This window comes from Delphinus delphis, chromosome 10 (assembly GCF_949987515.2).
Source record: "Delphinus delphis chromosome 10, mDelDel1.2, whole genome shotgun sequence".
Classification (NCBI taxonomy): domain Eukaryota; kingdom Metazoa; phylum Chordata; class Mammalia; order Artiodactyla; family Delphinidae; genus Delphinus; species Delphinus delphis.
This window is the reverse complement of record NC_082692.2, coordinates 20,658,859-20,684,430: the sequence shown is the minus strand read 5'-3', so window position 1 is coordinate 20,684,430 and position 25,572 is coordinate 20,658,859. Positions and strand designations below refer to the sequence as shown.

General features: G+C 36.9%; 2 protein-coding genes across 17 annotated transcripts in view; both read left to right on the top strand.

Moving 5' to 3' along the window:
* SLC17A3 (solute carrier family 17 member 3) overlaps nucleotides 1-25,572 on the top strand; it is a 294,893-nt gene that overhangs the window by 58,767 nt on the left and 210,554 nt on the right.
* SLC17A1 (solute carrier family 17 member 1) overlaps nucleotides 1-25,572 on the top strand; it is a 246,272-nt gene that overhangs the window by 10,160 nt on the left and 210,540 nt on the right. For all 16 annotated transcript variants that reach the window (XR_009520970.2, XR_009520967.2, XR_009520962.2 and 13 more), the window contains exons 3-4: nucleotides 15,255-15,427; nucleotides 25,317-25,550. Coding sequence is in view for 5 of the 16 variants with exons in the window: in XM_060023427.2 (XP_059879410.1) it covers nucleotides 15,255-15,427; nucleotides 25,317-25,550 (407 nt within the window). In the remaining 11 variants the exon portion in view is untranslated. The remainder of the gene's footprint in view (nucleotides 1-15,254; nucleotides 15,428-25,316; nucleotides 25,551-25,572) is intronic.

The following is a 25,572-nucleotide window of genomic DNA, read 5'->3' as shown; positions in this document are numbered from 1 at the left end:
AGATGGAAACAACCTAAGTGCCCATCATCGGATGAATGGATAAAGAAGATGTGGCACATATATACAATGGAATATTACTCAGCCATAAAAAGAAACGAAATTGAGCTATTTGTAATGAGGTGGATAGACCTAGAGTCTGTCATACAGAGTGAAGTAAGTCAGAAAGAGAAAGACAAATACCGTATGCTAACACATATATATGGAATTAAAAAAAATAATGTCATGAAGAACCTAGGGGTAAGACAGGAATAAAGACACAGACCTACTGGAGAATGGACTTGAGGATATGGGGAGGGGAAGGGTGAGCTGTGACAAAGCGAGACAGAGGCATGGACATATATACACTAACAAACGTAAGGTAGATAGCTAGTGGGAAGCAGCCGCATAGCACAGGGATATCAGCTCGGTGCTTTGTGACCGCCTGGAGGGGTGGGATAGGGAGGGTGGGTGGGAGGGAGACTCAAGAGGGAAGAGATATGGGAACATATGTATATGTATAACTGATTCACTTTGTTATAAAGCAGAAACTAACACACCATTGTAAAGCAATTATACCCCAATAAAGATGTTAAAAAAAAAATGTGCTGTTAGTGTAAAATGCCTATCAGATTTCAAAGACTGAGTAGTAAAATAATAAAAAATTGAAAAAAATTAAAAAAAGAGAGATTCTACCCTGCTGGCTTTGGGGATGGAGTGGGCCATGTGAGAAGGAATGTACACAGCCTCTTAAAACTAGCAGCTCTTAGCTGACAGCCAGCAGGAAAATGGCAACATTTGTACTACAACCATGGAAAACTGAATTCTTCCAATAGCATGAATGAGCTTGGAAATAGATCCTTCCTTAGAACCCATGTTGGCTGATCCCTTGCTATTGGCCTTTGAGACCAGGAGTGGAATATCCAACCACATCATGCTAAAACTTCTGACCTACAGAACTATGAGCTAATAAATATGTGTTGCTTTAAGCCATCATGTTTGTGAAATTTTTTTGCACAGGAAAGCTAGCTGGGTATAACGTCAATATTTAAAAGTCAAATTTATTTCTTTATACCAACCACAGACAATTTAAAAACATAACCTTCATCGGGTTGTAACTATGTAGGTTCACTCCTCTTTTCTTTCAGGCTGGCCAACAAATGTCCTTTTGGATCTATGCCAATCTGACATGTCATCATAGTTTCTCTCTCTACACAAATGTTTTTTGGTGTGTGTGGGGCCGTTATTCTGCTTACCACACATCCCATAACAGTTATTTGAGTTATAACAAGTTCAACCCACAATAAAAAATTCTACTTAATTTAAGTTATAATTTTATTTCTAGAAATCTAATTGGCACAAACTTTTCTGGAACATATTTATAACTTAGACATTAAACCACATAATTTCCTACAGATATTTTTCTTCCTTCCTTCCTTTCTTCCCTCCTTCTGTCCTTTCTTATTTTGTACTTCCTTAACCCATTTTTTGTATCACCCCCCTCACCGCTGGCAACCACTAATCTGTTCTCTGTATATACAAGCTTGATTTCTTTTTTTTTAAGATTCCACATATAAAAGAGATCATACAGTATTTGTCTTTCTCTGTCTGACCTATTTAACTTAGTGTTAATGTCCTTGAGGTCCATCCATGTTGTCCCAAATGGCAAGATTTCATTCTTTTTAAATAAAAACACTAATTCAAAAAGATACGTGTACCCAATGTTCATAGCAGCGTTATTTACAATCACAAAGATATGGAGGCAAACTAAGTGCCCATCAACAGATGAATGGATAAAGAAGATGTAGTATATATGTACAATGGAATATTATTCATCCATTAAAAACTCAAATTCTGCCATTTGTAACAACATGGATGGACCTAAAGGGTATTATGCTTAGTGAAATAAGTCAGACAAAGACAAATATTCTATATTACCACTTATATATGGAATCTAAAGAATAAAACAAATTAATGAATATAACAAAACAGAAACAGACTCACAGATATAGAGAACAAACTGGTGGTTACCCAGTGGGAAGACGGAAGGGGGGAAGGGGCCAGATAGTGTTAGGAGATTAAGAGATACAAACTACCATGTATAAAATAAGCAACAAGGATATATTGTACAGTACAAGGAAGTATAGCCATTGTTTTGTAAAAACTTTAAAAGGAGTATAATTTTAAAATATTGAATTGCTGTGATGTATACCTGAAACTAAAATAATATTATAAATCAACTATACTTCAATTAAAAGAATTTTATTCTTTTTTAAGGCGTAATAATCTTCCATCATATATATAACCACATTTTCTTTATCTATTCATCCATCAGTAGATACTTAGGTTGTTTCCATATCTTGGTTATTGTAAACAATGCTGCAATATACATGGGGGTATAGATACATTTTCAAGTTAGTGTTTTCATTTTCCTTGAATAAGTACCCAGAAATGGAATTGCTGGATCATACAGTAGTTTTTTTTTCTTTTCTGTAATTTAATTTTAATATTTTTTAATTTAATTTTATTTTTTTAATACAGCAGGTTCTTATTAGTTATCTGTTTTATACATATTAGTGTATACATGTCAATCCCAATCTCCCAATTCATCCCACCACCACCACCACCCCACCTTCCATGTTCCCTCCTTGTGTCCATACATTTGTTCTCTACATCTTTGTCTCTATTTCTTCCTTGCAAACCAGTTCATCTGTACCATTTTTCTAGATTCCACACATATGTGTTAATATATGATATTTGTTATTCTCTTTCTGACTTCACTCTGTATGACAGTGTCTAGGTCCATCCACGTCTCTATAAATGACCAAATTTCATTCCTTTTTATGACTGAGTAATATTCCATTGTATATATGTAACACATCTTCTTTATCCATCTGTCTATCAGTGGGCATTTAGGTTGCTTCCATGACCTGACTATTGTAAATAGTGCTGCGGTGAACATTGGGGTGCATGTGTCTTTTTGAATTGTGGTTTTCTCTGGGTATATACCCAGTAGTGGGATTGTTGGGTCATATGGTAATTCTATTTTTAGTTTTTTAAAGAACTTCCATACTGTTCTCCATAGTGGCTGCATCATTTACATTCCCACCGACAGTGCAAGAGGGTTCCCTTTTCTGCACAACCTCTACAGCATTTTATTGTTTGTAGAGTTTTTGTTGATGGCCATTCTGACTGGTGTGAGGTGATACCTCATTGTAGTTTTGATTTGCATTTCTCCAATAATTAGTGATGTTGAGCAGCTTTTCATGTGCCTCTTGGTCATCTGTATGTCTTCTTTGGAGAAATGTCTATTTAGGTCTTCTGCCCATTTTTTGACTGGGTTTTTTTTTAATATTGAGCTGCATGAGCTGTTTATATATTTTGGAGATTAATCCTTTGTCCTTTGATTCATTTGCAAATATTTTCTCCCATTCTGAGGGTTGTCTTTTTGTCCTGTTTCTAGTTTCCTTTGCTGTACAGTAGCTTTTAGTTTCATTAGGTCCCATTTTTAAATTTTTGTTTTTATTTCCATTACTCTAGGAGGTGGATCAAAAAAGATCTTGCTGTGATTTATGTCAAAGAGTGTTCTTCCCATGTTTTCCTCTAATTTTATAGTGTCCAGTCTTACATTTAGGTCTTTAATCCATTTTGAGTTTATTTTTGTGTACGGTGTTATGGAGTATTCTAATTTCATTCTTTTATATTTGGCTGTCCAGTTTTCCCAGCACCACTTACTGAAGAGATTGTCTTTTCTCCATTGTATATCCTTGCCTCCTTTATCATAGATTAGTTGAACATAGGTGCGTGGATTTATCTCTAGGCTTTCTATCCTGTTCCATTAATCTATATTTCTGTTTTTGTGCCAGTACCATATTGTCTCGATTACTGTAGCTTTGTAGTATAGTCTGAAGTCAGGGAGTCTGATTCCTCCAGCTCTGTTTTTTCCCCACAGGATTGCTTTGGCTATTCAGGGTCTTTTGTGTCTTCATACAAATTTTAAGATTTTTTGCTCTAGTTCTGTAAAAAAAAAAAAAAATGCCATTGGTACTTTGATAAGGATTGCGTTGAATCTTTAGATTGCTTTGGGTAGTATAATCATTTTCACAATATTGATTCTTCCAATGCAAGAACATGGTATATCTCTCCATCTGTTTCTGTCATCTGATTTCTTTCATCAGTGTCGTATAGTTTTCAGAGTACAGGTCTTTTACCTCCTTAGGTAGGTTTTTTCCTAGGTATTTTATCCTTTTTGTTTCAGTGGTGAATGGGATTGTTTTTTGTTTTTCTTTTCTTTTTTTTTTGCAGTACGTGGGCCTCTCACTGCCGTGGCCTCTCCCGCTGCGGAGCACAGGCTCTGGACCACAGGCCCAGCAGCCATGGCTCACGGGCCCAGCCGCTCCGCAGCACGTGGGACCCTCCTGGAGCGGGGCACGAACCCGTGTCCCCCGCATCGGCAGGCAGATTCTCAACCACTGTGCCACCAAGGAAGCCCAGGATTGTTTTCTTAATTTCACTTTCTGATCTTTCTATGTTAGTGTATAGGAATGCAAGAGATTTCTGTGCATTAATTTTGTATCTTGCAAGTTCACCAAATTCATTGATTAGCTCTAGTAGTTTTCTGGTGGCATCTTTAGGATTATCTATGTATAGATATCCTGTCATCTGCAAACAGTGTCAGTTTTACTTCTTTTCCAATTTGTATTCCTTTTATTTATTTTTAATATCTGATTGCCTGGCTAGGACTTCTAAAACTATGTTGAATAAGAGTGGCAACAGTGCACATCCTTGTCTTTTTCCTGATCTTAGAGGAAATGCTTTCAGTTTTTCACCACTGAGAATGATGTTTGCTGTGCGTTTGTCATATATGGACTTTATTATGTTGAGGTAGCTTCCCTCTATGCCCACTTTCTGGTGTAATGTGTTGTTGGATTCTGTTTGCTTGTATTTTGTTGAGGATTTTTGCATCTATATTCATCTCATCAGTGATATTCGCCTGTAATTTTCTTTTTTTGTAGTATCTTTGTCTGGTTTTGGTATCAGGGTGATGGTGGCCTCGTAGAATGAGTTTGGGAATGTTCCTCCCTTTGCAATTTTTTAGAAGAGTTTGAGAAGGATGGGTGTTACCTCTTCTCTAAATGTTTGATAGAATTCACCTGTGAAGCCATCTGGTACTGGAATTCTGTTTGTTGGAAGATTTTTAATTACAGTTTCAATTTCATTACTTGTGATTGGTCTGTTCATATTTTCTATTTCTTCCTGGTTCAGTCTTGGAAGGTAATACCTTTCTAAGAATTTGTTCATTTCTTCCAGGTTGTCCATTTTACTGGCATAGAGTTCCTTGTAGTAGTCTCTTAGGATGCTTTGTATTTCTGCGGTGTCTTTGTAACTTCTCCTTTTTCATTTCTAATTTTATTGATTTGAGTCCTCTCCCTCTTGATGACTCTGGCTAAAGATTTGTCAGTTTTGTTTATCTTCTCAAAGAACCAGCTTTTAGTTTTATTGATCTTTGCTATTGTTTTCTTTGTTTCTATTTCATTTATTTCTGCTCTGATCTTTATTCTTTCTTTCCTTCTGCTAACTTTGGGTTTTGTTTGTTCTTCTTTCTCTAGTTCCTTTAGGTGGAAGGTTAGATTGTTTATTTGAGATTCTTCTTGTTTCTTGCGGTAGGCTTGTATAGATATAAACTTCCCTCTTAGAACTGCTTTTGCCACATCCCATAGGTTTTGGATCGTCATGTTTTCATTGTCATTTTTCTCTAGGTATTTTTTGATTTCCTCTTTGATTTCTTCAGTGATCTCTTGGTTATTTAGTAACGTATTGTTTAGCCTCCACGTGGTTGTGTTTTTTTCCCTGTAATTGATTTCTAATCTCATAGCGCTGTGGTCAGAAAAGATGCTTGATATGATTTCAGTTTTCTTAAATTTACTGAGGCTTGATTTATGACCCAAGATGTGATCTATCCTGGAGAATGTTCCATGTGCACTTGAGAAGAAAGTGTAATCTGCAGTTTTTGGATGGAATGTCCTACCAATATCAATTAAATCTATCTGGTCTATTGTGTCATTTAAAGCTTCTGTTTCCTTATTTATTTTCATTTTGGATGATCTGTCCATTGGTGTAAGGTGTTAAAGTCCCCCAGTATTATTTTGTTACTGTCAATTTCCTCTTTTAGAGCTGTTAGTATCTGCCTTATGTATTGAGGTCCTCCTATGTTGGGTGCATATATATTTATAATTGTTATATTGTCTGCTTGGACTGATCCCTTGATCACTATGTAGTGTCCTTCCTTTCCTCTTGTAACATTCTTTATTTTATAGTCTATTTTATCTGATATGAGTATTGCTACTCCAGCTTTCTTTTGATTTCCATTTGCATGGAATATCTTTTTCCATCCCCTCACTTTCAGTCTGTATGTTTCCCTAGGTCTGAAGTGGGTCTCGTGTAGACAGCATATATATGGGTCTTGTTTTTTTATCCATTCAGCCAGCCTGTGTCTTTTGGGTGGAGCATTTAATCTGTTCGCATATAATGTAATTATTGATATGTATGTTCCTATTACCATTTTCTTAATTGTTTTGGGTTTGTTTTTCTTCTCTTGTGTTTCCCACTTAGAGAAGTTCCTTTAGCATTTGTTGTAGGACTTGTTTGGTAGTGCTGAATTCTCTTAGCTTTTGCTTCTCTGTGAAGCTTTTGATTTCATAACTTTAAATATATCGTGCCACTCCCTCCTGACTTGTAGAGTTTCTGCTGAGAAATCAGCTGTTAACCTTATGGGAGGTCCCTTGTATGTTATTTGTTATTTTTCCCTTGTTGCTTTTAATAATTTTTCTTTGTCTTTAATTTTTGTCAGTTTGCTTACTATGTGTCTTGGTGTGTTTCTCCTTGGGTTTATCCTGTATGGGACTCTCTGTGCTCCCTGGACTTAGGTGGATGTTTCCCTTCCCATGTTAGGGAATTTTTCAACTATAATCTCTTCAAATATTTTCTTGGGTCCTTTCCCTCTCTCTTCTTCTGGGACCCCTACAATGCATTTAATGTTGTCCCAGAGGTCTCTTAGACTGTCTTCACTTCTTTTCATTTTTTTTCTTTATTCTGTTCCACAGCTGTGAATTCCACCATTGTGTCTTCCCGGTCACTGATCCATTTTTCTGCTTCAGTTATTCTGCTATTGATTCCTTCTACTGTATTTTTCATTTCAGTTATTGTATTGTTCATCTCTGTTTGTTTGTTCTTTAACTCTTCCAGGTGTTTGTTCTTTAATTCTTCTAGGTCTTTGTTAAACATTTCTTGCATCTTCTCGATCTTTGCCTCCATTCATATTCTGGGGTCCTGGATCATCTTCACTATCATTATTCTGAATTCTTTTTCTGGAAGGGTGCCTATCTCCACTTCATTTAGTTGTTTTTCTGGGGTTTTATCTTGTTCCTTCATCTGGTACATAGCCCTCTGCCTTTTCATCTTGTCTACCTTTCTGTGAATGTGATTTTCATTCCACAGGCTGCAGGATTGTTGTTCTTGCTTCTGCTGTCTGCCCTCTGATGGATGAGGCTATCTTTGTACGTTACTTCTATTTTTATTTTTTTAAGGAACTGCCATATTGTTTTTCAGAGTGGCTGCCACAATTTATATACCCACCAACAGTACACAGTTCCTTTTCTTCACCTCCTTTCCAACACTTATTTCTTGCCTTTTTGATAATAGCTATTTTAACAGGTATAAGTTGCTATCCCATTATGGTTTTGATTTGCCTTTCTGTAATGATGAGTGATGTTGAACATCTTTTCATGTACCTCTTGACCATATGCATGTCTTCTTCGGAAAATATCTATTCAGTTCTGCCCATTTCCTAATTGGATTTTTTCTTTGTTTTTCACTGTTTAATTGTATGAGTTTTTTTATATTTTGTGTGCAAACCCCTTATCAGATTTATGATTTGCAAATATCTTCTCCCATTCAGTAGGTTTCATTTTGTTGATAATTTCCTTTGCTCTGCAGAAGTCTTTTAGTTTGATATAGTGCTCTTTGTTTATTTTGCTTTCATTGCTTTTGCTTTTAGTGACATATTCAAAAAATCATCGCCAAGGCATATGTCAAGGAACTTACCACCTATATTTTCTTCTAGAAGTTTTATGTTTTCATGTCTTAAGTTTGTCTTCAATCCATTTTGAGTTAATTTTTGTATATGGTGTAAGATAGTGGTTAAGTTACATTGTTGTGCATGTGACTATCCAGTTTTCAGAACACCATTATTGAATATTTTAATATTTATTGAGGTATAATGATATAAAATATGGATCTTAGGTGTATATATAGATGTGTTTTTTTAATTTTTGAATTTTATTTTATTTATTTTTTTATACAGCAGGTTCTTATTAGTCATCAGTTTTGTACACATTGGTGTATACATGTCAATCCCAGTTGCCCAATTCAGCACACCACCATCCCCAACCCCCTGTGGCTTTCCCCCCTTGGTGTCCATACATTTGTTCTCTACATCTGTGTCTCAACTTCTGCCCTGCAAACCGGTTCATCTGTACCATTTTTCTAGGTTACACATACATGCGTTTATATAAGATATTTGTTTTTCTCTTTCTGACTTAATTCATTCTGTATGATAGTCTCTAGATGCATCCAGGTCTCAACAAATGACTCAATTTCGTTCCTTTTTATGGCTGAGTAATATTCCATTGTATATATGTACCACATCTTCTTTATCCATTAATCTGTCGATGGGTGTTTAGGTTGCTTCCATGATATGGATATTGTAAATAGTGCTGCAATGAATATTGGAGTGTATGTGTCTTTTTGAATTATGGCTTTCTCTGGGTATATGCCCAGTAGTGGGATTGCTGGATCATATGGTAATTCTATATTTAGTTTTTAAAGGAACCTCCATAATGTTCTCCATAGTGGCTGTATCAATTTACATTCCCACCAACAGTGCAACAGGGTTCCCTTTGCTCCACACTCTCTCCAACATTTGTTGTTTGTAGATTTTCTGATGATACCCATTCTAACTGGTGTGAGGTGATACCTCATTGTAGTTTTGATTTGCATTTCTTTGATAATTAGTGATGTTGAGCAGCTTTTCATGTGCTTCTTGGCCATCTGTATGTCTTCTTTGGAGATATGTCTATTTAGGTCTTCTGCCCATTTTTGGATTGGGTTGTTTGTATCTTTAATATTGAGCTGCATGAGCTGTTTATATATTTTGGAGATTAATCCTTTGTCCGTTGATTCGTTTGCAAATATTTTCTCCCATTCTGAGGGTTGTCGTTTCATCTTGTTTATGGTCTCCTTTGCTGTGCAAAAGCTTTTAAGTTTCATTAGGTCCCATTTGTTTATTTTTGTTTTTATTTCCATTACTCTAGGAGGTGGATCAAAAAAGATCTTGCTGTGATTTATGTCAAAGAGTGTTCTTCCGATGTTTTCCTCTAAGAGTTTTATAGTGTCCAGTCTTACATTTAGGTCTCGAATCCATTTTGAGTCTATTTTTGTGTATGGTGTTAAGGAGTGTTCTAATTTCATTCTTTTACATGTAGCTGTCCAGTTTTCCCAGCACCACTTATTGAAGAGACTGTCTTTTCTCCATTGTATATCCTTGCCTCCTTAGTCATAGATTAGTTGACCATAGGTGTGTGGGTTTACCTCTGGGCTTTCTATCTTGTTCCATTGATCTATGTTTCTGTTTATGTGCCAGTACCCTATTGTCTTGATTACTGTAGCTTTGTAGTATAGTCTGAAGTCAGGAAGTCTGATTCTTCCAGCTCCGTTTTTTTCCCTCAAGATTGCTTTGGCTATTTGGGGTCTTCTGTGTCTCCATACAAACTTTAAGATTTTCTTGTTCTAGTTCTGTAAAAAATGCCGTTGGTAATTTCATAGGGATTGCAATGAATCTGTAGATTGCTTTGGGTAGTACAGTCATTTTCACAATATTGATTCTTCCAACCCAAGAACATGGTATATCTCTCCATCTGTTGGTATCATGTTTAATTTCTTTCATCAGTGTCTTATAGTTTTCTGCATACAGGTCTTTTGTCTCTCTAGGTAGGTTTATTCCTAGGTATTTTATTCTTTCTGTTGCAGTGGTAAATGGGAGTGTTTCCTTAATTTCTCCTTCAGATTTTTCATCATTAGTGTATAGGAATGCAAGAGATTTCTGTGCATTAATTTTGTTTCCTGCAACTTTACCAAATTCATTGATTAGGTCTAGTAGTTTTCTGGTGGCATTTTTAGATTTCTCTATAGTATCATGTCATCTGCAAACACTGACAGTTTTACTTCTTTTTTTCCAATTTGTATTCCTTTTATTTATTTTTCTTCTCTGATTGTCATGGCTAGGACTTCCAAAACTATGTTGAATAATAGTGGTGAGAGTGGACACCTTGTCTTGTTCCTGATCTTAGAGGAAATGCTTTCAGTTTTTCACCACTGAGAATGATGGTTGCTGTGGGTTTGTCGTATACTGCCTTTATTATGTTGAAGTAGGTTCCCTCTATGCCTACTTTCTGGAGAGTTTTTATCATAAATGGGTGTTGAATTTTGTCAAAAATATACCCACCAATATGGTTTTTCTTCTTCAATTTGTTAATATGGTGTACCACATTGATTGATTTGCGTATATTGAAGAATGCTTGCATCCCTGGGATAAATCCCACTTGATCATGGTGTATGATCCTTTTAATGTGTTGTTGGATTCTGTTTGGTAGTATTTTGTTGAGGATTTTTGCATCTATATTCATCAGTGATATTGGTCTGTAATTTTCTTTTTTTGTAGTATCTTTGTCTGGTTTTGGTATCAGGGTAATAGTGGCCTCATAGAATGAGTTTGGAAGTGTTCCTTCCTCTGCAGTTTTATGGACGAGTTTGAGAAGGATGGGGGTTAGCTCTTCTCTAAATGTTTGATACAATTCACCTGTGAAGCCATCTGGTCCTGGAGTTTTGTTTGTTGGAAGATTTTTAATCACAGTTTCAATTTCATTACTTGTGATTGGTCTGTTCATATTTTCTATTTCTTCCTGGTTCAGTCTTGGACGGTTATACCTTTCTAAGAATTTGTCCATTTTTTCCGGGTTGTCCATTTTGTTGGCATAGAGTTGCTTGTAGTAGTCTCTTAGGATGCTTTGTATTTCTGCGGTGTCTGTTGTAACTTCTCCTTTTTCATTTCTAATTTTATTGATTTGAGTCCTCTCCCTCTTTTTCTTGATGAGTCTGGCTAATGGTTTATCGATTTTGTTTATCTTCTCAAAGAACCAGCTTTTAATTTTATTGATATTTGCTATTGTTTTCTTTGTTTCTATTCCATTTATTTCTGCTCTGATATTTATGATTTCTTTCCTTCTGCTAACTTTGGGTTTTGTTTGTTCTTCTTTCTCTAGTTCCTTTAGGTGGAAGGTTAGATTGTTTATTTGAGATTTTTCTTGTTTCTTGAGGTAGGCTTCTATAGCTGTAAACGTCCCTCTTAGAAGTGCTTTTGCCACATTCCATAGGTTTTGGATCGTTGTGTTTTCATTGTCATTTTTCTCTAGGTATTTTTTGATTTCCTCTTTGATTTCTTCAGTGATCTCTTGGTTATTTAGTAACATATTTTTAGCCTCCATGTGGTTGTGTTTTTTCCCTGTAATTGATTTCTAATCTCATAGTGTTGTGGTAAGAAGAGATGCTTGATATGATGTCAATTTTCTTAAATTTACTGAGGCTTGATTTATGACCCAAGATGTGATCTATCCTGGGGAAATTCCATGCACACTTGAGAAGAAAGTGTAATCTGCTGTTTTTGGATGGAATGTCTTATCAATATCAATTAAATCTATCTGGTCTATTGTGTCATTTAAAGCTTCTGTTTCCTTGTTTGTTTTCATTTTGGGTGATCTGTCCATTGGTGTAAGTGAAGTGTTAAAGTCCCCCAGTATTATTGTGTTACTGTCAATTTCCTCTTTTAGAGCTGTTAGTATCTGCCTTATGTATTGAGGTCCTCCTATGTTGGGTGCATATATATTTATAATTGTTATATCGTCTTCTTGGATTGATCCCTTGATCACTATGTAGTGTCCTTCCTTTCCTCTTGTAACATTCTTTATTTTATAGTCTATTTTATCTGATATGAGTATTGCTACTCCAGCTTTCTTTTGATTTCCATTTGCATGGGAGATCTTTTTCCATCCCCCCACTTTCAGTCTGTATGTGTCCCTTAGGTCTGAAGTGGGTCTCTTTTAGACAGCTTATATATGGGTCTTCTTTTATGTCCATTCAGCAACCTGTGTCTTTTGTTTGGAGCATTTAATCCATTCACCTTTGAGGTAATTATTGATATGTATATCCTATAACCATTTTCTTAATTGTTTTGGGTTTGTTTTTGTAGGTCCTTTTCTTCTCTTGTGTTTCCCACTTAAGTTCCTTTAGCATTTGTTGTAGAGCTGGTTTGGTGGTGCTGAATTCTCTTAGCTTTTGCTTGGCTGTAAAGCTTTTGATTTCTCCATTGAATCTCAATGAGATCCTTGCCAGAGTAGAGTAATCTTGCTTGTAGCTTCTTCTTTTCATTACTTTAAGTATACCATGCCACTCCCTTCTGGCTTGTAAATTTTCTGCTGAGTAATCAGCTGTTAATCTTGTGGGAGTTCCCTTGTATGTTATTTGTTGCTTTTCCCTTGCTGCTTTCAATGATTTTTCTTTGTCTTTAATTTTTGCCAATTTGATTACTGTGTGTCTTGGTGTGTTTCTCCTTGGCTTTATCTGATATGGGACTCGCTGTGCTTCCTGGACTTCAGTAGCTATTTCCTTTCCCATGTTAGGGAAGTTTTTAACTATAATCTCTTCAAATATTTTCTCTGGTCCTTTCTCTCTCTTCTCCTTCTGGTACCCCTATAATGCGAATGTTGTTGCGTTTATTGTTGTCCCAGTGGTCTCTTAGGCTGTCTTCATTTCTTTTTATTCTTTTTTCTTTATTCTCTTCCACAGCAGTGAATTCCACCATTCTGTCTTCCACGTCATTTATCCGTTCTTCTGCCTCAGTTATTCTGCTATTGATTTCTTCTAGTGTAGTTTTCTTTTCAGTTATTGTATTGTTCATCTCTGTTTGTTTCTTCTTTAATTCTTCCAGGTCTTTGTTAAACATTTCTGAGTCTTCTCGATCTTTGCCTCCGTTCTTTTTCTGAGGTTCTGGATCATCTTCACTGTCATTATTCTGAATTCTTTTTCTGGAAGGTTGCCTGTCTCCACTTCATTTAGTTGTGTTTCTGGGGTTTTATTTTGTTCCTTCGTCTGGTACATAGCCCTCTGCCTTTTCATCTTCTCTATCTTTCTGTGAATGAGGTTTTTGTTCCACAGGCTGCAGGATTGTTGTTCTTCTTGCTTCTGCTGTCTGCCCTCTGGTAGATGAGGCTATCTAAGAGGCTTGTGTAAGTTTCCTGATGGGAGGGACTTGTGGTGGGTAGAGCTGGTTGTTGCTCTGGTGGGCAGAGCTCAGTAAAACTTTAATATGCTTGACTGTCGTTGTGTGGGGCTGGGTTCTCTCCCTGTTGTTCTCTCCCTGTTGATTGTTTGGCCTGAGGCAACCCAACACTGGAGCCTACCTGGGCTCTTTGGTGGGGCTAATGGCAGACTCTGGCAGGGCTCGCACCAAGGAGTACTTCCCAGAACTTCTGCTGCCAGTGTCCTTTTCCCATACGGTGAGCCACAGCCACCCCCTGCTTCTGCAGGAAACCCTCCAACACTAGCAGGTAGCTCTGGTTCATTCTTCCCTGGGGTCACTGGTACTTCCCCTGGGTCCTGAGGTGCACACTACTTTGTGTGTGCCCTCCAAGAGTGGAGTCTTTGTTTCCCCCAGTCCTGTCAAAGTCCTGCAGTCAAATCCCACTAGCCTTCAAAGTCTGATTCTCTAGGAATTCCTCCTCCCATTGCCGGACCCCCAGGTTGGGAAGCCTGACGTGGGGCTCAGAACCTTCACTCCAGTGGGTGGACTTCTGTGGTATAAGTGTTCTGCAGTGTGTGAGTCACCCACCCGGCAGTTATTGGATTTGATTTTACTGTGATTGCGCCCCTCCTACCATCTCATTGTGGCTTCTCCTTTGTCTTTGGATGTGGAGTATTTTTTTTTTTGGTGAGTTCCAGTGTCTTCCTATCGATGACTGTTCAGCAACTAGTTGTGATTCTGGTGTTCTCACAAGAGGGAGTGAGAGCATGTCCTTCTACTCCACCATTTTGTTTCCTCTCCCAATGCCAGTTGTGGTTGTTGTTGTTGCTGTTGGATAATCTTAGATGTGTTTTGAAAAATGTATAAACTTACAAACAAGACTCACAGAACACTACATTAAAGTCCCTTCATGTCCTTTTGCCCTCCTCATCAAGAGGTAATTGTTATTGTAATATCTAGCCACATAAATTAATTTTGCCCACTTTTGAAATTCATAGAAATAGTATGCATAAAAATAGTATGCACTCTTTGGTGTCTAGCTTCTTCAGCTGACCATATTTTTGTTGAGATTCATCCAGATTGTTGAGTGTATCAGTGTTTCCTTACTTTGTATTTCTGAGTAATATCCATTGTATTAATTCACTATGGTATGTTCATCCATTCCAAATATCCAGCTATTTTGAATAAAGCTGCTATAAACATTTCAGTACAAGCCTTTTGTAGACACATATTTTTATTTCTCTTGAGAAAGTGCCATTTGTTGAAAAGACTGTACTTGCCTCCATTGATTTGCATTAGTATATTTATTCAAAAGCATATGATTATTTATACTCCTCTCCTTCTGGACTGCCTACTTTCTCCTATTGATGAATTTGTTTGGCCTTACACCAACACTACACTGATTACTCTAGCTTGAAACTATTTCAAATACATTACATTTTTTTAAGTGTTGTTTTTCCCTGCAATGTGCACATATGATTTTCTCAACCAAACTAATCATATAAGTTTTGAGAATAAAGCAGTTTACTTGAGGGAAGGTCTTTTTTGTTGTTCAGGGGACTTACTTCCAAGAGTAACTCAGGGTATTTGTAAATGGTCCCTTTAAAATAGACATGAGCCAAAGTCCTTCAAGGACTGGCTCAATTTTCTGGGATGTTCTATTAGGGATTATATTTTAGGGGGTATGAAATTATAAGGTCAGTCCCACATCTTCTTATTGTGTCATGAATTCTCAAAAGCCAGTTAGTACAATAAAATTTTTAATTAATATATAGGGGTCCAAATTTCTAAGTGGCACTTCCTAAAGTTAAATTATGTTTTTACCTCAGATGTGTTAATGATGGATACTTTCTGTTCTACATTCCAGTTCCAAATTTTTGTTCCATTCGTTATGGAATTGCTCTCTTACTGCTCCTCTGTAATGTTATAGTAATGTCACAGCGCGTGTGTATGAGCCTCACAATGATAGCCATGGTGAACAGCACAGAGCCACATGGTTTGTCCAACACCTCCACAAAGGAGCCACAGGATAACATAAAGGTATATCAAAAATATTATAGACAATCATAAGTTTAAAATCCTATCTTGCTAACTGATTTGTGGAGAGGTTGAATGTTATCATAATTGATATGACAGTAATTATTAAAGAAAGAAGCTCACGTCTTGATCTGTCTTGCCAGTAGTAACCTAAATAAACATGTCCCACAACTAAAATATCTCAGTATTTGTAAAGGGCAAGAGAAGTTTGGACAAGAGAGAAAAGGAAAGCATCTTAAATGAGAAGTAGAAGTCAAGACACTTTTTCTTTCTTATTTACATTTTTAACATACAGTACATTTACATGTTTCATTAATTTCATCTATGTAAGGTAATGAGTTGATACCTTTCAGAAGATGTAGTACAGAAAAAAATGAAAATAGGTGGGAAAAATATTTTCCACTATACTCTTCCTATGTCCCTTTATGAATACACAGGCAAATAAGAAAATATTTTCTTATTATCACCTCTATTTACATTAAAAATAACACTATATGAAGTGTACTGCACCCTGATTTTTTTTAACATAAGCATCAGAACCAGGCTCAGATTTGACACATATGTAGGAATTCCTAGACAGGGAATTTAAAATAACTATAATTAATATGTCAAGGGCGCTAATGGGAAAAAAATGACAACATACAATACCACATAGGTAATGTTAGCAGAGAGATGGATATTATTAGAAAGCATAAAAAAGAAATAGTAGAAATCATGGCAACTGTAACAGGTACAAAGAATGCCTTGATGGGCTTATAAGTAATCTCAACACAGCGGAGGAAAGGATCAATGAACTTGAATATAGGTCAATAGGAACTTCCCAATCTGAAATGAAAGAGAATTTAATAAATAAATAAATAAACAAACAGAACATCTCAGAACTGTGGACAATACCAAAAGTTGTAACATATGCATGACTAGAACACCAGGAAGAGTAGGAAAAAATGGGAAGAAGAAATATTTGAAAAATTAATGGCTGAGAACTTTTTGAAATTAATGGCAGACACCAAGCCACAAATCCAAGAAGCTCAGAGAACACCAAACAGGATAAATATTAAAAAGAAAAATAATCATCAACAACAAGAACAACCACCCAGACATACATATTTAAATTGCAGAAAACTAAGACAAAGAGAACTTCTTGAATGAAGCTAGAGGCAAGAATCACCTACAGAGGAACAGGATAAGAATTATGGAAGACTTCTTATCAGACACCACTCAAACATGAAGAGAGAAATGAACTCTTTAAAGTATTGAAAGAAGAAAAAAAGACACCTGCCAAACTAGAATTCTATATCCAATGAAATTACCTCAAAAGTCAAAGAGAATACAGACATTTTCAAGCAAAGAAAAACTGAGGGAGCTATATTAATTTCAGACAGAGCAGAATTTATATCAAGGAAGATTATCAGAGACAAAGAGGGCACTGTCTGATGATAAAGGTGTCAATTCTCCAAGGAGACATAATAATCCTAACCATGTATGTCTCTAACAGCAATCCTAAACATGTATATCTCTAACAAAGCAGCAAAATACAGAAGGCTAAAACTGCTAGAACTAAAAGGAGAAAAGACAAATATAAAATTGGTAACTGTTTTCTATTTGTTACATCTGTTCTTTGTTACGTTTCTTTTTTCCACTCCATTTTTGGCTTATCTTGGTATAATTGAGCATTTTATATGCTTCAATTTTTTGTTGTTATACGCAGGCCTCTCACTGTTGTGGCCTCTCCCATTGTGGAGCACAGGCTCTGGTCACGCAGGCTCAGCAGCCATGGCTCACGGGCCCAGCCACTCTGCAGCATGTGGGATCTTCCCGGACCAGGGCACGAACCCATGTCCCCTGCATCGGTGGGCGGACTCTCAACCACTGTGCCACCAGGGAAGCCCTATATGATTCAATTTTATTTCTTCTCTTGATGTATCATTTATACTTAAAAAAATGTTTTAACAGTTTCCCTAGGGTTTACAATATACATTTTTAAATAATAGAAATCCACCATCAAATAACACTTTACTGCTTCATGTGTAGTGCAGGCACTTTGTAACAGAGTATTCTTAATTCTTCTCTCCCATCTTTTGTGACACTGCTGCTATTCATTCCCCTTATCCATATGCTATAAATACCCAATACAGAATTACATTATTGCTTTAAACAAGTAGGTATCTTTTGCATCAATTCAAAATAAAATAAATTACCCCTTCATTTATTCTTTCTTCATGCTCTTCTTTTTTAAATGTAGATACAAGTTTCTGAACTATATAATTTTCCTTCTGCATAAAGAACTTCTGTTGGTTTTACCAAAACTTCTTCTGGCTTTATATCTAATAAATCTTTGCATAGCCCAAAGTAAAAATATCTGTTATGTTTTCTTCTAGAAGTTTTATAATTTCAGGTTTTACATTTAAATATTCATTTTTTCAAATTTTGTATGTGTTGTGTTGAAGATCCTTTTTTACATATGTGTATACAACTGTTCTAGCATCATTTGTTGAAAAGACTTCTTTCTCCACTGAATTGTCTTTTAAGTTTGGCAAAAAATCAATAGTTACAGGAATAACGCTACCTACCTGATTTTAAGACTTTGTTATAATGCTACAGTAATCAAGACAGTGTGTTATTAGCATAAAGACAGAAAAGTAATCATTGAAATAGAACAGTGTCCAGAAATAGACTCACACACACATATGAACTACTGATTTTTTCATGATTCACAAAAGAAGAAACAAAAAAATTGGACTTCACCAAAATTCAAAAAAACACTGTTAAAAGACTGAAAAGACAAACCAGAGACAGTGGTAAATTTTTGAAAATCATATCTAGTAAAGGAAGTTTATCAAAACTCAATAATAAATGAAACCAACAACGCAGCACAAAAATGGGGGAAAGATGTGAATAGACACTTCATCAAAGATGATACATGGGCCTTCCCTGGGGGCGCAGTGGTTGAGATTCCGCCCGCCGATGCAGGGGACACGGGTTCGTGCCCTGGTCCGGGAAGATCCCACATGCTGTGGAGCAGCTAGGCCCGTGAGTCATGGCCGCTGAGCCTGTGCATCCAGAGCCTGTGCTCCTCAACAGGAGAGGCCACAACAGTGAGAGGCCCGATATGACTACACACCAATTCAAATGGCCAAAATTATAAAGATTGGACATAAGTGTTGTAAGAATGTGGAGGAACTGGAAGTCTTCTACACTGCTGGTGATAATTCACAGTGGTACAACCAGTTTAGTTAAGCATATAGCTACCGTATGATCCAGCCATTCCACTGCTACTAAAGAGAAATGAAAGCATGTGTCCATATAGAGATGTATATATAGATTCTCATTGTAGCTTTATTTGTAATAGCAAAAAATTGGAAACAACCAACATGTTCATCAATAGGTGAATGAATGCACAAACTATGGCCCATCCATAAAATGGAGTACTGCTTAGTACTAAAAAGGGATGGGGGGCTTCCCTGGTGGCACAGTTGTTGAGAGTCCGCCTGCCGATGCAGGGGACGCGGGTTTGTGCCCTGGTCCGGGAGGATCCCACATGCCATGGAGTGGCTGGGCCCGTGAGCCATGGCCACTGAGCCTGCACGTCTGGAGCCTGTGCTCTGCAATGGGAGAGGCCACAACAGTGAAAGGTACGTGTACCACAAAAAAAAAAAAAAAAGGGATGAACTATTGATACACAGGCCAACATGGATGCCACTCTTATTATGCTGAGTCAACTAAGCTAGATAAAAAGAAATAGTACATACTGTATGACTCCATTTATATATAAAACTTCTAGGAAATGATGACAAAGCAGATCATTGGCAGTGGAGGAGCAGAAGTGAGGAATTACAAGGAGTAAGAAAACTTTTGGAGGTGAATAATATGTTCATCATCTTGATTCTGATGATGGTTTCATGAATGTACACATTTAAAAATTTAGCAAGTTGTACACTTTATGACAAAGATTAAATATACAGTTTATTGTGTCAATTGTACGTCAAAAAATCTGTCAAAACCTATTCAAAATTTTTTTCTTTAATTCTTAAATATTTGTAGTATTCCATTGCCTTGGTTTAAATATCGAGAATCCCATTCTCTAGAGAGATGACTACTCACAAAGGCTGTACTTCATTTCCTTCGCTGTAGCAAAAGAAGAGGCAGCTCAAGCTGTGGAGCTTGGAACATTTCTTTGGCACATTCACCCCCACCCCCACCCACCGTGGAGCCTGCTGCTATAATCCAGGACATTTGATCTTCAAATATGAGTCACAGGAAAGGATTTCAGTTTGCTGCTCTACAAAGGTACTAGATGAAGAAACAGAGCACATAATTATTCTCAAGTATGAAAACTCACCAGGATATCATTTTCCCAAAGCAGATCTAAAATGTAACCTGAAATTACAAATGAACCTAAAAACTAGGAAAGCAACTCTAGCTATGGAAGGAACACTACAGTGCAGCACATCCAGGAGCTCAAAGCAGAGATAGCCAGGTGGTAGCAGTCTATGCTCAGACAGAAGATGAATGGGGAAGAAAAAAGGAAATTAACAGAACTCAGAAAAGGATTATGATAAAATGAGACAGAACATTTTACGAAAGAAGACAAAATAACAAGGAAAACAGCGAATAGGAACCACAGAGACCACAGTAAGGGACACTGAGTATAAAAAGGAAAAGGAAGGAAGATGAGAAAAAGTGTGACACATAAATGAGGAGTATTCTCTATCAGTCTTCCCTCTGCCACAACAGCCAAAGAATATGTATAATTATTCTATTTAAAATTTACTAATCCAATAGAAATTCTGCCATAACTTTAAATTTTTTATTATTAATGAATGTGCACATTTTTATATTTCTGTGACCTATACTTATTGATCATTTCCATTTTTCTCTCATAAATTATCTATTGATACCCTTAGTCCATTTTACAAGTAGATATTATCTACTTGCTCATTTATATGACTCATACAGATGTATATATATTTATTCCTAAGATTTATATAGGATAATTTAAACATTTATATATGTAGCACTTTGTTTAATGACAACTAGTTAATGCAACTTAGGTTTTATCCTTCTGGTGTGGGGAGTTTATGAGTTCAGCAGTTTTAATTCAACTATGGTGGGATTTTTTTCTTTTTTTTTTACATCCTGCTGTGAAGAGTGATGGCTTTATGCCATTAGAAAAACAACCCAATATTCTGAATAATCTGCACAGGGAGAGTTGAACAAATGTGTGCTGGACCACCTGATGTGGGTAAGGGTGAATATTGATTTCCTTGGCGAAATTCCTGTGATTTAGAAAAAAATGGCAGACCATCTTGTTCCATCCTCTGAGTAGCTTCCAACCCATGGAAGAGATCTGGAGCTTCCATGCTCCCTTGGCTACTCTATGGATGCCTCTCACTATTCAATATTCTCAGAGTTGTACTCCTACCAGATCTCTCATGAAAGTCCTTTCTATCAGGAAAAGACATCACTATACAGAGGCCACAGCTACAGGATGACAGAGATTTGAGAAAGGGAGGGAAAAAAAAAGGGATGAAGGGTGAAAGTAACAGTGATGAGAGAACAAACACATGGACTCCTACCTATTTCATTATTTCAGTCAGCCAAAAATTTCATTAAGAACATTCATTCTTTATGTAACAAAAATCTTCATTTCTTAATATAAAAACTAATTATGCAAGTGCAGAGAAAGTTCAGAGAAGCAGACTATCATACACATAACCAAAGAGGCTTTATCTTCTCGTCACCTACTAAAATTAAGGCTTCTCCCTGTTCGGTGGGTCCAAAAATAGCACAGCCTCCTCATGGCCCCAGGTATAAGTTCAATGTTCAGAATTTCTTATATCAACTTTAATAATGCAACAAATTTATGCAAGACCACCTAGCCTAAGAATTGACAGGAAACCACTCCCAAGACAGACAATAAAACATGCCACATCAGAGCCAAGCAAAAGAAGAGAAATGGTCTTTTTCCTTCACTATCCCATTCAATTATTTCCATAGTTCAGCCTGAGAACTCCTCTTCATGATTTGATATTCTCTCAATTGCTGCTTTTCTCTCTGGGGTCATGTGTGTGGAGGGAAAATGTTGTTTTGTGAATGAGGTTAACTGAATAGAGAAATTAGAGGGTGAGAAGGGGCAGGAGGAAATTAATGATTGCAGTAAATGTAGTATTACATGGCACTCTACAGAAGAGTTTACATGTTTTTTACAAACATTCAAGAAACAGGTATTAGAGATGTTGAAGATGGAGAGGTAGAAAAGTCTGGACTCACCTCTTCATACAGACACACCAAATATACAGCTACATATGGAACAACTTCCTCTGGAAAAAAAAATTGAAAGCTGGGTAACTCCTACACATCAGGCGAACAAGAAAAAGCCCACAACCAAGAGGAAATGCTGAGACACAATCTCACTGTAAACCCCACCCCTGGCAAGGCGACCCAGCAAGGCAACCCTGAGGAGTGAAGAGTTTGAACCCCACAATGGGCATGCCAACTTTTAAGACCTGTGCCTGAGAGATACGCCACCCACATATCTAGCTCTGAAAGCCAACAGGGCTCATATACCCAAGTCCCACAGGGTATAGTGAACTGAGAAATGGTTCTTAAAGGGCTTGCACATGAACTCACCTACCCTAGAGCACAGAACAGAGGCAACCATTTGAAAAGCACCAAGATGTTCTATGAAAGAGGCTTATTTGCTTACCATAAACTGTTGGCCTGAGGGGCGGGCATCTAATTTAACACACATCTAGGGCCTGCTGGAGTTCTCTTTGGGGATGGAGACCAGCAGATGCCATCCTTGTGTTCTCTCTTTGCTGTGTTCTGGAGAGCCAGTATCTCCCAAAAGAGAGCTTTTACGTTCATCTGGCCTCTTGTTCTGGCACCCGATTTCTTTTTCTTTTTAACAGCTGACGCCTTGATCATCTGGCTCTGGTGACCATCAGGGTTTGACAAAATTAATATCCAAAATTCTAAACGAGTATAGAGGGAATGTACCTCAACATAATAAAGGCCATGTATAACAAGACCACAGGTAACATCATACTCAATGGTGAAAATCTGAAAGCTTTTCCTCTAAAATCAGGAATAAAACAGTGATTCCCACTCCCACCACTTTTATTCAACATAGTATTGGAAGTCCTCACCAGAGCAATTAGGCAAGAAAAAAAAAAAGGCATCCAAATTGAAAAGGAAGAAGTAAAATTGTCACTATTTGCAGATGACATGATATTATATATAGAAAATCCTGAAGACTCCACTAAGGAAACTGTTAGAATAAAAATGAATTCAGTAAAGTTGTAAGATACGAAATCAATATACAAAAATCTGTTGCATTTCTATACACTATTAACAAACTAGCAGAAACAAAATTAAGAAAACAATTCTAATTGCATCAAAAAGACTAAAATATACAGGAATAAATTTAACCAAGAAGGTTAAACACCTATGCACTGAAAACTGTACGACGCTGATGAAAGAAACTGAAGAAGACACAAGTAAATGGAAAGATATTTTGTGCTCATGGATTGAAAGAATTCATATTGTTAAAATGTCTACAGATTAGATGTAATCATCAAAATTCCGATTGCCTTTTTCACAGAAATAGAACAAACAGTACTACAATTTGTATGCAACTACAAAAGGCCCAGAATAGCCAAAGCAATAATGAGAAAGAAAAACAAAGCTAGAGGCATCAAGCTTCCTGATTTCAAACTACATCCCAAAGCTATAGTAATCAAAAAAGTATGGTATTTGCATAAACTCAGACACGTCAATCAGCGAAGCAGTGTAGATAGCCCAGAAATAAACCATATGTATTTGGGCAATCAATCTATGACAAAGGAGGCAAGAATATAAAATGATGAAAAGACAATCTCTTCAATATATAGTGTTGGGAAAACTGAGCCACTATCTTATAATGCACACAAAAATTAACTCAAAATGAATCCAACATTGGAACATTAAGACCTAAAAACATAAAACTAGAAGAAAACATAGGTGAAAAGCTCACTGACATTAGTCTTGGCTATGATTTTTTGGATTTTACATCAAAATCAATGGCAACAAAAGCAAAAATACACAAGTGAGACTACATCAAACTAAAAAGCTTCTGCACGGCAAAGGAAACCGTCAATAAAATGAAAAGGCAACCTACTGAATAAGAGAAAATATTTGCAAATCATATCTGATAAGAGATTGGTATCCAAAATATATGAAGAACTCATACAACTCTATTGCAAAAAAAAATCAAAAAATGGGCAGAGGGGTTTCCCTGGTGGCGCAGTGGTTGAGAGTCCGCCTGCCGATGCAGGGGACACGAGTTCGTGCCCTGGTCCGGGAAGATCCCACACGCCGTGGAGCAGCTAGGTCCGTGAGCCATGGCCACTGAGCCTGTGCGTCTGGAGCCTGTGCTCTGCAATGGGAGAGGCCACAACAGTGAGAGGCCCGCGTACCAAAAAAAAAAAAAAAATGGGCAGAGGATCTGAATAGACATTTTTCCAGAAAAGACAGACAAATTGTCAACAGGCACATGAGAGGGTGCCCAACATCATCAGGGAAATGCAAATCAAACCCACAAGGTATCATCTCATACCTGTCAACATGGCTATTATCAAAAAGACAAGAAATATCAAGTGTTGACTAAGATGTGGAGAGAAGGGAACCCTAGTGCACTGACGGTATAATGTAAATTAGTGCAGTCACTATGGAAAACAGTATGAAGGTTCTTCAAAAACTTAAAAATTAAATTACCATATCCAGCAATTCTAGTTCTGGGTATTTATCCTAAGAAAATAAAAACAGTAACTTGAAAAAATATCTACACCCCCATGTTCATTGCAGCATTATTTACAACAGCCTAAGGATCCATCCAAGGATGAATGGATAATGCAAATGCACTGTATATATACAATGGAATATTATTCAGTCATAAAAGTAAGAAATCTTGCCATTTGCGACAACATGAATGGACCTTGAGTGTATTACGCTAAGTGAAATAAATCAGACAAAGAAAGACAAATACTATACGATCTTGTTTATATCTGTAATCTAAACAAACAAATGAATCTGAGCTCCTGGTTACAGAGAACAGGCTGGTGGTTGCCAGTAGCAGGGGGTCGGGGGTGGGTGGTGTTGGGCAAAATGGGTAAAGAGAGTTAAAAAGTGCAAACTTCCAGCTATAAAATAAGTTATGGGGGGACCTCCCTGGTGGTCCAGTGGTTAAGACTTTGCCTTCCAGTGAGAGGGTGTGGTTTCAATCCCTGGTTGGGGAGCTAAGATCCCATATGGCTGGCGGCCAAAAACCCAAAACAGAAGACGTGTTGTAACAAATTCAATAAAATATTTTAAAAAATGGTCCACATCAAAATAAATCTTTAAAAAAATTGTTATGGAGGTGTAGTATATAGCATGGTGACTATAGTTAATGATACTGTATTGTATAGTTGAAAGTTGCTAAGAGAGTAGATCTTAAAAGTTTTCATCACAACTATATATATGGTGATGGATGTTAACTAGACTTATGATCATTTCTCAGTATATACAAATATCGAATCATTATGTTGTACACCTGAAACTAATATCTGCCAATTATATCTAAAATTTTTTTAAAAAGCAAGTATGAAACGTCTATGCTGTGACAGGTATGGGTGGTACAAATGATGCCCTTGACTGCAAAGACTTTTCGTTATAGTTGAGGGTACCAATGATAAAATGTAATTACACACAGATAATGATGTTATTAGGAATAAAGAAGTCCCATAATAGAGGATGTTAGGCAGAGGACAGCTATTTTACATGGGGTAAGCTGGAAGACCAGTTTTCCCATATTCCTGAACATCATAGGAAATCATCTGCAGAGTGGCTAGATGTGTCTCCTTTTTCCTTTCAGAACCCTGTGTATAACTGGAGCACTGAAATCCAGGGGATCATGTTAAGTTCCATCTTCTACGGTATTCTCATCAGCCAAATTCCTGCTGGATATTTCTCTGGAATATACTCCTTAAAGAAAATGGTTGGTTCTGCATTGTTCCTCAGCTCTCTGTTTACTCTGCTCATCCCACTGGCAGCTGAATTTGGAGAAGCTTTGGTCATCATATGCCGAGTAATCCAGGGACTATTCCAGGTATTAAGATAATACAAAAACT